At 48.0% G+C, this 16,982-nt stretch overlaps 1 protein-coding gene across 3 annotated transcripts in view; it reads left to right on the top strand.

The window, feature by feature from the left end:
- The window catches only part of LOC122393932 (dolichyldiphosphatase 1-like), an 88,090-nt gene that overhangs the window by 44,251 nt on the left and 26,857 nt on the right, over positions 1–16,982 (top strand). For 2 of the 3 annotated variants that reach the window (XM_043390411.1, XM_043390412.1), the window contains exon 3: positions 210–310. The exons of the other annotated variant lie outside the window; for it this stretch is intronic. In XM_043390411.1, the coding sequence (XP_043246346.1) occupies positions 210–310 (101 nt within the window). The remainder of the gene's footprint in view (positions 1–209; positions 311–16,982) is intronic. 3 annotated transcript variants of the gene reach the window in all.

The following is a 16,982-nucleotide window of genomic DNA, read 5'->3' as shown; positions in this document are numbered from 1 at the left end:
ATCTGAGAGATGAAGGTGACGGGCCTGGTACGATCTATCGTGGAATGCCCCAGCTAGCAAATAATAGTACATTTCTAAGGTTGTAATATACAATGTGTACCTACAGAAGAAACCGCGGGTGCTTGTACCCTACCTGCGACTCCATTGCCGTGCCTGGTGTGAAAACTGTCACTGTGACACTCACATATCTCCCTTGTTTCTCCTGTCAGGCGACTTCATTGGCAAGACACTGTGCCTGTTCAGCCTTTTACCACAAGCAATGATTGTCAGCATTGTGACATTGGTGGTGTTCAAAAGAGACCTTCACACCGTGAGTATGGCGATCAGCATGAGAGTCCAATAAATGAGGTAGATGCACCAACGGCGTCTTGTTCAAGAACCTTAAAAATATTTTCTTTCTTTCCCCCATTTCTCTCAGCATATTGATTTTATTAGGAAATTGTATGCACCATAAACTCTGTGAAAATAGTTTGATCATTTTCGTACCTGCTTAAAAAATCGAGTTCCCAACCCACTCCAAGGATCAGTCACGGGTTGCTATGCAGTGAAGTTCTGTGCTTGTCCCAAGAGTTGTGCTCAACGTTTCTATTGGTTTAACCGCGCCGGGCCGGTGTTTGGCACCAACCGCTCCGGGCCAAGGGTGTTTGAACACCCCCTCTAACTTGGCTTCTGAGCCAGGTAGCGACTCGCGGTGAGCAGCATCCGAAAGAGCGTCAAAGATCATGGAGGAAGCATTCGGTCATTTCTCAGATCAGTTCAACAGTTGTAACTGAACACAATGTTGAAATTGGCAAAATATGACCTTTGATGACATTCGGTGACTCGACTTTTGAACTGACCTGAGAAATGACCGAGTGCTTCCTTCGTGATCTTTGACGCCGTTTCGGATGCCGCTCACCGCATGTCACTACTTGGCTCAGGAGCAAAGTTAGGGAGAAGGAGGGTGTTCAAACTAGTGATGTCAATTTCAGAAAACGTATGTCCAATGTCTGTCCAATGTCCAATACTTACGTCGACCGTCCGTCCAAAAATGTCCAAGCCAACCATTTGTCCAAAGATGTCCGACATCTACGCAGTAGTTTACACTCAACACCGTTATTTAGTTTGCTTTTAATGTATCGTTACCAGCTCAAAAGTGGTAATCATATCGAATGCTGAGCTTTCTAATTGCCAATCAATGTTAAACACGATTACTTTATAAAAATGTTGAGGTGTAACAAGCGATTGCCCAAAGTTGTCCAAAGCCTGCTCTCATTGTCCAACCGAATTCCGAATTGGGCATTGGGCAAAATCGGAATTCCGAAGATTCAAGTTCCGATTGACACCACTAGTTCAAACCCTTGGCCTGGCGCGGTTGGCGCCAAGCACCGGCCCGGCGCGGGTTAAACCGATAGAAACGTTGAGTGCAACCTTTGGGAAAAGGCTGCAAAGTTTGCAGAGAAAGGGGAAGAATGAATCTGATTATGCCGTAAAGCGAAAGGTTATTCTCATATTTGGCCTATTTTACAATAAAAGTTTTACATTTCTGCCATGTTATGGATCATTTTTACATATTGGCATCTCTTCATCATGGCAAAAAGCACCATCTCACATATTAAAACTTTTGAGAAAAGCACAGAACTTCGTTCTAACAACCCGCGACTGAACATTGGTCAATTATAGCCACTGAGCCGTCCATTCCGCATCATAACTAGTTCCGTTGCAACCAGGGATGCGGAGCCGTGGAAATTTCAGACGGCTCCGGCTCCGGCTCCGGAGAAAAAAATCGGCTCCGGCTCCGGCTCCGGCGGCTCCGGCTCCGGCTTCTACTCAGTACATCCCCTATGCGATCAATTAAATACGGGTGGAAGAAAAAAAGGCGATGGGATTGGTACACGTTGCTTCTGTATTTGTATAACAGGGCTATTTTGAATACCACATTGTTTTACGCCTTGTACTGTCAAACCGAACTAGGTAAATAATTGTTTCCTCTTAACCCGCGCCCGGCTGGGGGTCCTGGATTTCCACGCCCTGCTGGGGGGGGGGTGTTTGAACACCCCCCTTGTAACTCGGCTCCTGGGCCACGTAGCGATACGCAGAAGGCGGCGTTCGAAAGAGCGTCAAAAATAATGACGAAATCACTTCGGTCAATTTTTTGGTCAGGTCAAAGGTCAGGTCACCAGAGGTCAATGAAGGCAAAATTTCGCCGATTTCCAGGTCGAATGTCGAAAATTTCCGAGAAGCCAACGCATAACTCGGGAACCAATAGAGCTACAGCGCCGCGGAAAAGCGCATTCCATAGCCCTATTAAAGGGACAGTATCACCATTTTGATGAAATTTGACATTGCATAGGCCCCACCTTTCTGGTCCGGGAACTGAAGACCGATCCTCGAAGCTCCACACCGTTATCCCGCTATCGCCGCTCAAAGTACGAAAGGTGTACCACACTTTGGATCGTGCTTCACTATCTTCACTGTTTAAATGTTTGCGCCGTTTTGAATTGACCGCCAGTAATTAAACTTTTACCCTGGTCATTTCATCAAATTTTATAAAGCCAAAACGTTTTTCGCACTTATTCATCACCGTTAAATTCATTAAATAGTCGTAGGCAATTTCCGCTGTTTCCTTCGGATTCTAGCGGCTCAACAAAGGAATTCCTCCAGCTTGAATCACAATCTCCCTCCAATGTATGACGTTTATCACGTGATTGTCACGTGATATTTTCTCCCATTGTCAATTGTCACGTCCAATTGTCACTTCCTCCAATTGTCACGTTATATTTTTATAGGCAATACCTAAGGCTACCTCTCCCTAAGGACAACTCAATCAGAAGAACGATCGCGTAAGCGTAGCGTCAATAATGTATTATCTGCGCCAGTTCTGTAGTAATTTTGCATGCTTCCAAACTGGCGGCCATGCTTGTATAGTGGTGGCTCGCTCATGAAAATGAATCATGAAAATGAAATGTGGTTGCAATATTTTTCACCGAGTTCGGTCCTCAAACTATGTTTTTCTGATTCAGAAAAATAAGAAATGCTAGTAAAAAAAAATCAGCTCCATGCATGATTTTTTTTCGATGATACTGTCCCTTTAACGCCTTTTCTGAGTAATTCTCTCAGATTTGACCTAACGTCAACGGTTTTGCCTGCAGGGGGCAAAAACTGCAAAAATAACCGATTTTTTTCGGAAACAGTTTTTCTGCAATAACTTTTGACTTAAGGAGATGTCAGCATCTTACCCGTTCTCTCAGAGATTCCTAAATGTTGGCTAACTCTGGTGTTAAAGGTAGTGTGCCAGCTTTCCTGGACCGTATGGAGTTAATGGCCCAGATAAGGAGAACCGGATTTTTAGAACTTATCCATACCTTCAAATCTCATGGAAACGTCTTAAATTCTTCAAATTTTGAGTACCCCAGTGCGAAATTCGCCCCGACGGGTTGTCGGTCGTACCCCAACCACATTTCACACCACTATGAACAATAAATGCACACACTGAAATCGCTATTACCGATATGCTCATCCAATCAAGTTTCGATAAACCCGTTCATCATCAGCTCCTGCGGTTTCGAACACGCCTGTTAGGTGGTGCGGTAGACCACGCCCAAAGCCAGGGCCCCGGTAACGTGAGGTAGCCGAGTCAGGGCAGCGTGCGCTGACCCAAGCCGGAGCCGCGCGTCCTCCCGGTGTCATGTGATAGCCCGGGGCTGCCCGCGGGGATGCGGTAGACCGCGCCCAAAGCTGCGGCCCCGGCTTGGGTCAGCGCACGCTGCCCCGACTCGGCTACCTCACGTTACCGGGGCCCTGGCTTTGGGCGCGGCTTCTGCTCATACTTTGTGGTGCGGTGGTGGTGCGTCGGGCTGCGCGCTTTGACTTCGGCCAAGAAAAATGCGTCAGCTGATCATTGTCATTTCTGCCACTTGCGTGTGGTGAAATGGGGTCATAACTTATAAGACGGCTTTTTCATATCAATTATTTTACATAAAATCATATTTCAAACCATAAATAATGTTCGACAGCCAAATAAAAGAAACAATACCAATACGGGCTTACAGTTTAAGGCTCGACATTGTGTTGTCTACGATTAGACAGCTGATAACTCATTCCCGTACGTCGTATGGTCGTAACACTATAATGACCTTTGCTTATTGTCACAAGTGCGCCGCATTCGCGATTGTTGCCCGACGCCTGTTTGCAGGTGAGCCCACTACAGTTGTTATACATATCTAAAAACCGATAAACTTTTAGGCAAAAAAGGCACTATTCCAGGCCCATTTTTGATTTTTTTTTTGCGATATTAGGTAAAAACAGAAGCTTCTTATCCTAAGAAAAATAAAATGGGAAATCTTTCAAAGGTGGCACACTACCTTTAAGGCGTGCACTGGTAGAACCAATGTACGACCCCCCGCACGAGGGGCAACAGAATTTGTATATCACGCCAGAGCAGCACATTTTTGGAACTCTATCTTTGTGTTTGAAAAAAGAGCCAATCGTAAGTTGGTTCCTCAGGACGATACGAAATTGGGCATAAGGGTAGAAAGTAGTCAGTATATCGGTAATAGCATGTTTTAAAGCTTGAGACTGTTCTCCAAGGTACGGGAAAGTCACGTATTTGCAGAGCTTGGGCACATCAAAAGATGCTGGTACCCGATCGTATTGTTTGTTGAGGAATTTCCTCACTTCGAAATTGATTAGAGGAGCAGGAAAACCATTATTTTTGAAGAAAGTTCTCAGGAAATTAAGTTCACAGTCAAAAAGTCGATAACTGGAGCATAACTCGAAAGCTCTGTGGATGGCCGATTGCAGTACTGCCACCTTGATCGCCTTGGGAATAAAGCTAAAAAAACTTAAACCTAGTCCAGTGAATGACGGTTTCCTGAATACAGAGGTTACGAATCTGTCCCCAGACCTTGTGACGTTCACATCCAAGAATGGAAGTGTACCGTTGGTTTCTACTTCCCTAGTGAACTTTATCCTTGGGTGACGGCCGTTCAAGTATTGTAAGAATCGGTCTATATGCGAGGGGTGGTCAAAAATAAGAAAGCAGTCGTCGACATACCTGCGATAGTAGCTGGGTTTGAAGTCCACGGGGCAATCATCAAGCCATCTTTTCTCATGAAAACATAAAAAAATGTTGGCAAACGTAGGTCCTAGAGGGAGCCCCATTCCAACGCCATCTTTTTGCTTGTACAGGTCACCATCAAACAAGAAATACGAGTTCAGAACAGCAAGTTCGAGCATGGATTGGAAAAGACCCTTTGCGATACCGACGAATGTATCTTTGCCATCAAACAGAGAGTTAATGCATATCTCAATGGTTTCTCGGACCGGTACATTCGTAAATAAACTCTCAACATCAAAACTAGCCATGGTAGAATCTGAGCCTAATCTGATAGATTGAATATCGGATACGAACTGATAGCTATTTTTTATCGTGAACTGGTTCTCAGTGAGAGGAGCTAAAATGGGCACCAAAAATTTTGCAAGCTTATAGGTAGGCGTTCCACATGCGGCAAAGATCGGACGCATAGGAGTCAACAGCTTATGGACCTTAGGTAGACCATACAAAATTCCAGGGGTCGAGCCGGATACATACAGGCTGTTATACGTTTCAGATGAAATCGCGGCACACTTCTTCAGTTTCGCCAGCACTCTGTTCACCTTATCCTCCACCTGTAGTAACACTTTCTGCATGGGCTCCTTGATCAGAGTAAACTTAGAACAATCAGATAGTATACGTTTGACTTTCTCTTTGTAATCAGCCTTATCGAGAACAACTACACCCCTCCCCTTGTCTGGTTTCGTAACAACAATGGAGTCATCAGAAGCAAAACTTTTGAGCAGCTTAACATCGTTTTTTGACAAAACAGGTGAAAATACCTTGGATGGCTTAAAACCATGGTAGAAGTTGTAGGCAATCGTTCGTAGCCTTTGCTTGACGTCTTGGAACTTGAAACGTTGAGGAAGTTGAAGATTCGAAAGAGAAGATATCAGCCGTTCAAAGCAGAGAAAGTAGCTGAAGAAATCCAGTCGCCACACCGGAAGCTTAAATTCCAGTCCGAACGCTAGCAGAATCTTGACTCTTGGGGGTATGACTTTGGATGAGAGGTTGTAAATGACTTGATCTGGGTCACAGGGCTTGATAAAGCCTGCTATACCAAGGCGTTGTAGCTTGACGTATCGACGCCAAACTTTCAGTACCTTCGGCTGCATCAATTTGACACCTTGTGTCAAACTATGAACTTCGTAGCCGCTGGGCCTCCGCGCCACCCGCCGGCCGCTGGGGGGGGGGGGGGCATATAGTGGCCCCCCCCTTTACTTCTGCGACGATATCGTCGCAACACGAAGAGATAGAGAAGCGAAACTTTGCACACATCTTCCTGAATATCTAGCCGAGGTTGTGTCCAAATTTGGTGTCGATCCCATTTGAAATGACGTCACAGTGACGTCAGAAGTGAAATTATAGATTTGCGACTCTCATATTCCTCACGATACATCAGATATATGGGACCGAATATAAAGGGTCGATTATTGGTCAGAAACTAGATGGAAGTGTAGTTAGATGTTTTAGGATGACAGCACGTGCTGTCTAGTTCATTTACAGCTTAGTTTCATGCTCAGCGTCATCAGAAACGGTCCATATCGAAAAACGACAAAACTTTATGACGTCACTGTGACGTCATCTTAGGTGCTACAACCACCAAACTTTCCTCAAACATTGCCTAGGTATTCATTTGAAGCTATGCCAAGTTTCATCTTCGTAGCTCATCAGGTTTCGGAGATATTTCACAAAACGTAAAGGGGGCAACTTTATGCCCCCCCCCCCAGCGGCTCGTGGGTTAACCCGCGAGTTGCTGGGGGGGGGGCGTACTTTTTTCGCCGGGCCATAGCATAAAAACGGCGCGCAGGCGCGCCAAATTTTGGTTACCTGTAGGGAATTGATGGAAGTTTATTGTGACAAAGTTTAAAAAAAATCGGTCGGATAAAATTTGAGATATCGAGGTTTTAGTGACGTCATGATTTCTGAGTTTTCGACCAAAAACGGCATATGTTCAAAAAATCATATAAAATCACAAAATAGACATACAGACATGCCGTAAACGCCATTAGACTGCCAATACCATGATCAATCAAATGGCTATCTTCGATTATTGATTATCGTTCTGCATTTTCCAAAATATTGAACTGAATCTTGGCAATTTCTCGTGACTACTTCACGACCATGATACATGCATTTCTTAAATTGAAATTTTTTAGCCAAACACGTACACATATGATAAAATGAATGTCACCATCGTGTTCTACGCCCCAAATTACCCATAAAACATGTGTCACAGGCTGCGAATATCAGTTTTGATTTTCGGGGATATGTGCCTACCCGGTTGACCTGACCTTGACCCTGACCTATGCTTGACTGACCCCTACATGGAGCTGACACTCTTGTAGGCTTTATATGATGGATTGTGCACCGTTTTGACAGAGTTTGTGACGAGAGGCGCCCATTGCGAAGTCCTGAAGTCCAAGCTACTGAAAGCCCGATTTCAGGTGTTTGACCTGACCTTGACCCGACCTGTGACCTCAAAATTCAACTTTAAAGTACTCATCTGTAGCGTCTCGTCGCACTCTTTCGTTTGCCGCCTCGTGCGTTTCGCTGCGCCTATTGGTTCTCGAGTTATCGGCTGGGGGCGTTTAACGCCCCCCCCCCCCAGCAAACGGTGGGTGGCGAAATACCCCAGCAACTGCCGGGTTAAGAAAAGGCGATACAGTGGAAAATCCCGAGGAGCATTAAAATGAAAGTTGTGAGTAAAAACGCTAATGTGTTTCTGTTTCATGTGATGGTACACATTGCATGGGGAACATATATGTCCTGAGAAATACGCCCGGTTATATATGACAAGATATAACCGGTTTTTCCGCGACACTACGAGCGTCTTCTCTGGGGCGGCCCCGGAGCCGGGCCGGCCTCTGCGAGCAGCGTTCGGCGGCAGGCGGGCGGCCGCCTGCGCCCCCGGGCGGCAAGGCCGCTAAGGCGACGGCCTCCTCTGATTGGTGGAGCGACTCGTGTCACGTGACGGTGACGGCGCGGGGTTTGAGTGCATTTGCGCGGTCACTCTGTTCTAAGCCGCCCGGTCTGACGCAAGTCAGCAGTGTTCTCGCTCTGAAATGTTTTTGCGTTTACTGCGGTCGTGTTCAGTGGAAACTGGAAGACATCAAGGGGAGTATAAGTTCGGTTTTATATCAATGTTATATTGGTTGACGAGGATGTTTTTTCCCTTCGGTGTTTTTATGTTTATTTTTTTACTGGTTTGTTGTTTCTGTCTGATTTTTTTTCATTTTCGGCATGAGGTTTGGTAATTTTTGTGCTTATGTTATGCTATCACGGTAAGAAGAGGGTCGATGAGCAATGGGTCGGCAAATGCCCGGTATTATAGGTTCTTTGAAGGTTAGATGAAACAACGAAACTTGAACTGCTGGTAGAAATAGGCTTGGTGTGTTTTTTCAGATTTTGGGAGATTGAGTGTAGGTATTTGCTAGGTGTAACATAGCTGTAACTGCTTTTTGTTTCTTCCCTGGAACGGAGCGCCGGACTTTGCCATTCTACACTCCGTGTGAGTGGAATCAGCTCATGCTTTCTCGGTGTAGCAGCTCAGAGTGCACGGCCTGGCCGGCGTAGGGTTTGGTGGCCACGTGGTGTTGGCCGGTGGTTGTGCAGAGAGTTGGTAGAATTGCCGTTTTGTGGTGCCTGGTGTTGGTTGAACTGTGGTTCCCATACAGGTGAACGGTTACTGGCGTAAGGTGTGCCAGGTGGGCGTACCCCGTGGAGAATGAGCTGCTGGTGATGTTGGCTCTGTCCGAGCGTGTCCGAGCGGGGTTTTCAATAGTGGGTTAGGGATTTTTGATAACAAGGGTACCAACTACCGGGTGAGACTTGAGAGGGTAAATGGAGTTCATTGTAAGGATAAACAATGCAATGGCATTGGTCTAAGGTGGTATTGTTATCTGGTGTTGATAGGTTGGAATGAAAGGTTTAGTGGGTGATACAGAGGTACAGAGGTGATACAGTGGAACCCAGTTTGGGTGTGATAAGTCTCGGCGGACTAGGATATTATGGATTAGATGGGGAATTATGTAAGGTGGTTTTGGGATGCATTAGCGATAGCCTAGTAAGTTACAGGCTATTACCCAGAGGAAGTTTTCACACCCATGTTTAAAGGCTGCAGTAGGTATGCCATTTTCTAGGTTGCAGTTTTAGGGTAGCCCGTGGTTGTGTGGCTCTCACTCTGCATTGGGGTCGAGTTATCTGTATTTCGTTTTTTTATTGTAGTGGCGTTTGTAAATAGTTTTTTTTTGCCAGAGTGAGGTGCCTTTCTTGTCGTTGGTCAATAGAGCATTGCCAAGGCATGCATAAGCGACAATCTGCAATATGCATATCCTGCCGATATGTCATCACACGCATTGTCAGATAAATGGTTCCAGTATACTTGTATATAGCCCCTTTTGATACGAGATTTCGGCTAGAAATGGTTATGTGACACAATCTGTTTTTTTTTCTTCCATGGCTTGGTGGTTGGCATCCGACTCTGAACGGCGACGGATCGGCACACTCGGCGGGGCCGGCCCGCTTTGCCAGAGTCTTCTTTGGCCGCTGGAGGATTCCTTCATAGCTCCCACGTCAGCTGAGGGAGTTCCGACCCATCCCAGCTCATCTTGCTCCAGTGGTGCTGCCTAGCAGGTCTTACGGGACATCGTCAGGTATAGGCCAAGGTGGCCGGGGTTTTGAAAGGTACGCTATTCCATGTACGGGGCCCGGTACATATCTGTTAATGGAGGTTCTGGGGGACCCGATAGGGTGGATAGTGAACGCTTGGGCATGGGCGATATCATCATTTTTGAGGGGATATTTGGCTCCACCAATAGGGACATGAGGGCAATGCTGGTGGAAAGTAAGATACTAAGATAGTAATAAAATTGTGATAAAATCGTTTGGCGAAGCCCGAAGATAAAAAATAAAATCTAGTCAACTCTAACGTTAGACGTATTTTCAACCTTGGTTTGCTGCTGCTGCTGAGGGTTTTTAAATCGTCTGTAACTATCTTCAAAGCGGTCTATTTCTTAGCAAATTATTTCTCCTTGTCGCTACAAAATATGATATGACCTTTATCCTGCAAAACAGCGAATGAACATTGAACAATACAGGTCAGGTACTATCATTAATAGCTAAAATGAAGTAAGTCAGTATGCGTTGTTCGGACTGGGAGTTCCCCTCAGTGTCCCAAAATTGTATTTTGGCTTGGGTGTCAAAGGTAAATTCCTAGGGGCCCGGGAACGATTTTCAAGGGGGGGGGGGGCGAGCATATAAAATACCTGACATGATGCGTATGAAACGGTGGCGTAGCTAGGGGTCTAAGGGGACACGTACCCCACCTCCCCATCGGGTTCAAAGGGAGCCTCGGGTCCGAGGGGCCATGCGACGCCATTTGACCACTGGGGGTTAACAATGGCCATATAGAAAGACCCCATGGGGCTCATTAGAGCACCTCATAGACCCTAAATTGCCACACTAAGATCTCTTTAAGGGCCCCACGCCGGATTCTGAGGGCCTCTTGTGCCTTTTAAGGGCCCTTCAGTGGTCTCCAAAGGCCCCTTACTGGCCTCTGAAAGTTCTTACCGGCCTATGAGGGCTCAGTTCTAGGGGCATTTCCCGCCTGTGATGGTCCCACAATTATTTTTCTGAGAGCCCTATAACGGCAACTGTGGGGGCCCTCGTCGGCGCCTATGAGGGCCCACACCGGTGTCTCTGACTGAGGGTTTCACACCCCCAACTCTGAGTGCCTACACTAGTGCCTATTAATGCCCTATATCGGTGACTCTGAGTGAGGACCCGAATTCCTACCCAACACCGGCGCATCTAAAGGCCACCCACTGGTGACTTCTGAGGGCCCCACACCGGTCCGGTGACTCTCAGGGCCCCAGCGGCGTCTGATAGTGCCATGCCGGTCTCTAAGGACCCCACAGAACTTCTTCTGCTGGCCTGAGGGCCTCTTGCCGGTCACTGAGAACCCCCTGCCGGCTTGTAGAGGGTTCGCGTCCGCAGCTCAGGCCCCACACCCGTCTGTAACGGCTCCACACTAGCGTCTATGAGGGCCCACAGCAACGCCTGTAAGGACCCTCACCGGCGCCTCAGAGAATCACACTAGCACATCTGAGCGCCCACAACGGCACCTGCATGACATTCCCACACCATTGCCTCTAAAGGCCCTTTACCGGCGGCTCTGAGGGCACTACACCGGTGATTGAGGATGCTACGATAACCGAAGGCACCATACAAGCGCTTAGTGTCGCTGAGCTTTTAATCCCATACCGGCCTTCCAAGGGCGCCACGTCAGTGCGCTCATTGCCCCACACCCCTCCCTTACACCCGGAGCGGGTAGACTATGATACCTACAGGGTGTCCCATAAGTTCGTTCTCACCTAAATTTTTCTTTTAGAAGCTCTCTTATTTAAAGCCACGCTGAATTTAGTTTGTAACTTAGTTTATGAGGTTCTCATGGGAACTGTGAATATGCTCCATGGTAACTAGTTCGCCTAGATAAAATATTTTTTGCTAGAAAGTTCACTTTCTGTGGAGACGGCTAACGCCGTAACATAGAGGTCTCCGATACGGGTGCGTCTCGGCATTAAGTCCGCACGTGAGCCATTCGCGACGATTGCGGGGATTGAGGCCATCCAGTCTGTAGCCAATGTCTGTCGCTAACTGGACGCACAGTCAGCAAGTGACGCCGATGATTTGTCGGGAGTCAATCGCTGCAAGTTTATGCTCTTTTTGTCAGCTCTCAGAAGTGAGCCATGTGGCCAAAACTGTCTGGCGTCAAAAAGGCCATTAAAAAGGTCAAAACGTTTGAAAGTTGACAAGCTGGCTTTTCAGGATGGATTATCAACTGTCTAAGAATATTTTCCGGGATACATACCTCAAGGTGACTTAAGCTTAATACTTAACAGAGGACGCAAAACAGTCGAAAATGTCTTAAAATTGCCAAACATGCGCTTCGTTATGCCTGAGGCTAAAAAACTGGAGAGCCGGTGACATCAATGTGGTCATCTGGACTACCTACTACGTGTTCGAGATAGAAACCCGTCCAAACCCCAAAACGGTCCCATGTGGACGAAGGAAAAGGCCTTCGTTTCGTCCCGCTTTGTTCCTATGCAAAAGGCTAGGGTCACGGTAATGTGGGGTAATATGCGTCCAGACGCTGATTAGGTTACGATTGGTGCTCCAGAAACAGTGTTGCAACGCAGAATGCCTCTCCAAGAAGATCTAGGAGGAGTTTCAGCCTTCTAGCTTAACTCGAACCGCAAGTATGAACACATTTTTGGAGGAGAAAATGGCATCCGGGAGGTCGTAGGCCCATCTTCAAGCAGGACAGTGCATCAGTGCACAGGTCAAGCAAGGCTTAAAAACAGTGCCAGGAGACTGTGATAGGCGTCTGTGGCAAGTTCACATCCCAGGCAACTCATCGGATCCAAATTTCTTAAAAAGTGTTGGGAATACTGAAATTGAGGCTCGTCGAATCAAAGCGCTGTTCCAGCCTCGAGGAGCTCACGGTGCATGTCAAGTCAGTGTGTGCTAACTTCAAGCCTGCTATGCTGCCAAACATGCCGGTTGGTATGCCGCAGCATGTATTCATGTGTTTGCCTATGAAATGGGGAGCACATTGAGGGGTCAAAAATATATTAAAACGTAATGTACTCTGTTTTATATGCAAATATAATGTGAGAACGAACTTATGGGACACCCTGTATAGCAACGATTTTACCACAGTTGTACGTTAGGTATTTCTCAAGGTTGACTCAAAATGGTCCAGTGTAAAAGCTGGCCTGCTAAACTTATGGCCAAGGCCAGGCCCAAACAAAAGCGGGATGACAACAGCAGATGTCAAATCGATACTGTAACAGCAGAAAACATTCAGATGGCAAGGAAAATGCCGTGTGTTTACGTTTAGATGTATAAAGGAAACAAGTCCGGAAAAGGGAGGAAAGATCCTTTCTCGCTGCCTCAATGTTGAGGGGGCGCCCCCCCCCCCCTCGGCTCTCAGGTTGGGGGGGGGGGAGCAAGCGCCCCTGCTGCCCCTGTTTCCCGGGTCTATGAAAATTACTCACCAAATAAGGGAAAGGGTGGAAAATTGATGGTCAGATAAGGCCTAAAAAGAGTGGAAAAAGAATGTACAGCAAAAATTAATACAAGGCTGGTATGTGGGAAGTAAAATGGCTATCGATCCATGCAAATGCTTTTCTTGGTAAAATTGGGAGTGGAAAATGGGCTTAAAAAATGGAGGCGAGTGAAAAGTGATTTTCATTTGGTTTTCAAATCAAGTGAAAATAAAGTGATTTTCAAAAGTCGTTCCCCACCTAAATCAACAAATTTTGGGGCACTGGTACGGGGTAACCCTCGCCAGCATCAGGGTTGACGTCACCCAGGACCTGCCTACGGTTGGTTGGTGGGTGAGTTACTGTACCTTCTATGGGTGACATTGAGCCAGCTCGGCGTTTGGAGGCAGTAAACACCTCCAAAACGTGTCGAGCTAGGAATCAACGGCAACCTTTATACCCATATTGGCCCGTTTACAGCGTAGGGGCTGTCTGTATGCCGGTCATTTGGTCCCTGATCAATCCGGAGCTTCGCGGAAAGGCAAGCTTGTTGCCCGTGGCGGGTGATGCGGATACTATCATATTTCAAAAACGGTTATTTTTGGTATTCAGGTCGGGTAATTGCCCTGAACATTCGGAGAATCTTGGGATGCCCAATTCTGCAAGTCCCGGGTGAAGCTCGCTAGTCTGCCCGGGGGGTGTCCCCTTCTACAACGACCCCGCGGCAGCTCACTAGTCTGCTCGGGGGTGTCCCCTTCTACAACGACCCCGGGGCAGCTCGCTAGTCTGCCCGGGGGGTGTCCCCTTCTACAACGACCCCGGGGCAGCTCGCTAGTCTGCCCGGGGAGTGTCCCCTTCTACAACGACCCCGGGGCAGCTCGCTAGTCTGCCCGGGGGGGATGTCCCCTTCTACAACGACCCCGGGGCAGCTCGCTAGTCTGTCCGGGGGTGTCCCCTTCTACAACGACCCCGGGGCAGCTCGCTAGTCTGCCCGGGGGTATCCCCTTCTACAACGACCCCGAGGCAGCTCGCTAGTCTGCCCGGGGGTGTCCTCTCCTACAACGGCCTCGGGGCAGCTCGCTAGTCTGCCCGGGGTGCCCCCTTCTACAATGGCCTCGGGGCAGCTCGCTAGTCTGCCCCAGAGTGTCCCCTTCTACAACGACCCCGCGGGGCAGCTCGCTAGTCTGCCCGGGGGTGTCCTCTCCTGCAACGGCCTCGGGACAGCCCGCTAGTATACCCGGGGATGTCCCCTTCTACAACGGCCTCGGGGCAGCTGTCTAGTCTGCCGAGGTTGTACTTTTCTACAACGGCCTCGGGGCGGCTTGCTTGTCTGCTTGGAGGTGGCTGCCGCCAGGACGCCGGTCTAGCGCAGGCGTCATTCCGGAGGGTTGGAATGCTGATGCCGGCGCGCGCTGAGAGCTCTCCCCTTTTTGCTTGTCGGCTATCTATGACCTGATTACCTATAGTTTCGTGGTCACTGTTTTAAGCCCTTGCAAAGTTTTAGGTAACATTCATGGTCGTTGTCATTGCCACGTATAGCACAGGGGCTAAGGTACACGTAACAGTGGCTGCGGCCTCTGTTTTCAGTTGCCTAACAACCAATGGGTTTTCATGTTTTTTTTTGTTTTGTTTTTTTTTTAAGGTGCGGCGCTAAAATAATAACAATAATAATAATAATAATAATAACAATAACAATAACAATAATAAAAGAAAAAAGCAGCTCGCTAGTCTGCCCGGGGAAGCAGTTTCTCATGGCCTCGGGTGCTGCCCGGGATGCTCCATTCTTCCACCTTCTACAACGGACACGGGGCGGCTCGCTAGTCTACCCTTAGGTCGCTGCCGCTAGGACGCCCGGTAGCGCGGGTGTCCTTACGGCGGCTTAGAGCGCTGATTCCTGGAGCGGGCTGAGAGCCCTCCCCTTTTTTGCTGGGCGGCTGTCAACGACCTTCGTTGATACTGTTCTAACCCCTTCCAAAGTTCTGGGAAAATTAATGGTCGCGCTGAGAGGCATGTGCGTGGGCTCAAGGTAAGGAAAATACAGCTTCTGTCGTCAGATGCCTCAGAACTCATGGATGGTTGTTTTTTTCGGCGGGTACATCGCGGGCCTTTAGTTGGTGGAGGCTATCATCGCAGTAGTGGCTAATGCTACTGGTTATTAGTCCTGCTGTAAGGGCTTCGGTATAAATGCCGTAATATTGTTCTTCATTGGTGACCACTGTATCGCTCACATTCATGTTGGCAGGTTTTAGGGATCGTGGCGTTTCTGGTAAGCTTCGGGCCAGGTTGAGGAAATAATTACCTTCCTTCAACCAAGCACGTAGGTATTTGGGTGGGTTCCGCCACTGGTCTCGACACTGGCGGTAACTATAGGTCTTCTGTGTTAATTTGTATCCCCCATTCGGTCTGCTGGTCTCGGGAAGGGGGTGTTTTATGTTGGCGCATTGGTGTCTGGGTGGATGTATTGAATGGGTGGGGACACCATTGCGCCGCGCGGGGGGAGGGGTGGCGGCCCGTTGGCAGGGCAGTCTCGGTTGAGACATGTATACTTGCTAGTATGTTTGTGTCGTGTTCATTTGGGCTGAATATACCAATAGCCCCTTTTTGTACAGCTACAGTGTTTTACTGGAGGGACTTGGTTGTGAGGTTTGCGCTGAGATTGGTTACGCATAGCATAGCTAATTGTCTCTATGTTTGCTGGCAGCTCGAAGGGGATGCGGAAAATACGCCCGGTTATATATGACAAGATATAACCGGTTTTTCCGCGACACTACGAGCGTCTTCTCTGGGGCGGCCCCGGAGCCGGGCCGGCCTCTGCGAGCAGCGTTCGGCGGCAGGCGGGCGGCCGCCTGCGCCCCCGGGCGGCAAGGCCGCTAAGGCGACGGCCTCCTCTGATTGGTGGAGCGACTCGTGTCACGTGACGGTGACGGCGCGGGGTTTGAGTGCATTTGCGCGGTCACTCTGTTCTAAGCCGCCCGGTCTGACGCAAGTCAGCAGTGTTCTCGCTCTGAAATGTTTTTGCGTTTCCCACCCACCCACCACCATTTTTGGGGCTTTTTTTTTTACACGCACCACACTTTTAAATAAAGATGGGTTTTTCCACAAAATGTGGTTTTTTCCCCAACTAGGTCCCCCGGTTTTTTTCTAGTTAGGACTTTTTCCGGGGGAGGACACACACGACAGGGTTTCTAGTTTGGGTGGGGACACCATTGCGCCGCGCGGGGGGAGGGGTGGCGGCCCGTTGGCAGGGCAGTCTCGGTTGAGACATGTATACTTGCTAGTATGTTTGTGTCGTGTTCATTTGGGCTGAATATACCAATAGCCCCTTTTTGTACAGCTACAGTGTTTTACTGGAGGGACTTGGTTGTGAGGTTTGCGCTGAGATTGGTTACGCATAGCATAGCTAATTGTCTCTATGTTTGCTGGCAGCTCGAAGGGGATGCGGAAAATAGCTTCTTTAAAAGTAACATTCATTATGAAAGTCCCCATTCATTATGAAAGTCTACGTCACCACATTACCACACCACAACAAACCCGGCCCAAAGCAATAAGTGTCCCATATGAGCGCGTTAAAATTTCTTGTGAGCGAATTCACGCAATGAAGAAGAATAATGGCACAATCTACTACAGCAGCCAATAGATGATTTAGGACAGACACATGGGACTACATATACCATATCTTGTCCGACAGAAGCAGGCAACAGCTCCGTTTGCATACCTATATGGTATGCATATTGCGGAAGGGGTACATTTCGGCCTCGAAAGATACGAATTCATACTTCATTGTAACAGTATATTTCTTTTGTAGTCAATTTGCGTGGAAATTGAACACCGGGTGATTACCGAGCTATTGTTCTATCAAA

The sequence above is a fragment of the Amphibalanus amphitrite genome, unplaced genomic scaffold (assembly GCF_019059575.1).
Source record: "Amphibalanus amphitrite isolate SeventyFive unplaced genomic scaffold, NRLGWU_Aamphi_draft 000564F_arrow, whole genome shotgun sequence".
In the NCBI taxonomy this organism is placed as follows: domain Eukaryota; kingdom Metazoa; phylum Arthropoda; class Thecostraca; order Balanomorpha; family Balanidae; genus Amphibalanus; species Amphibalanus amphitrite.
This window is presented reverse-complemented; position numbering and strand designations above follow the sequence as displayed.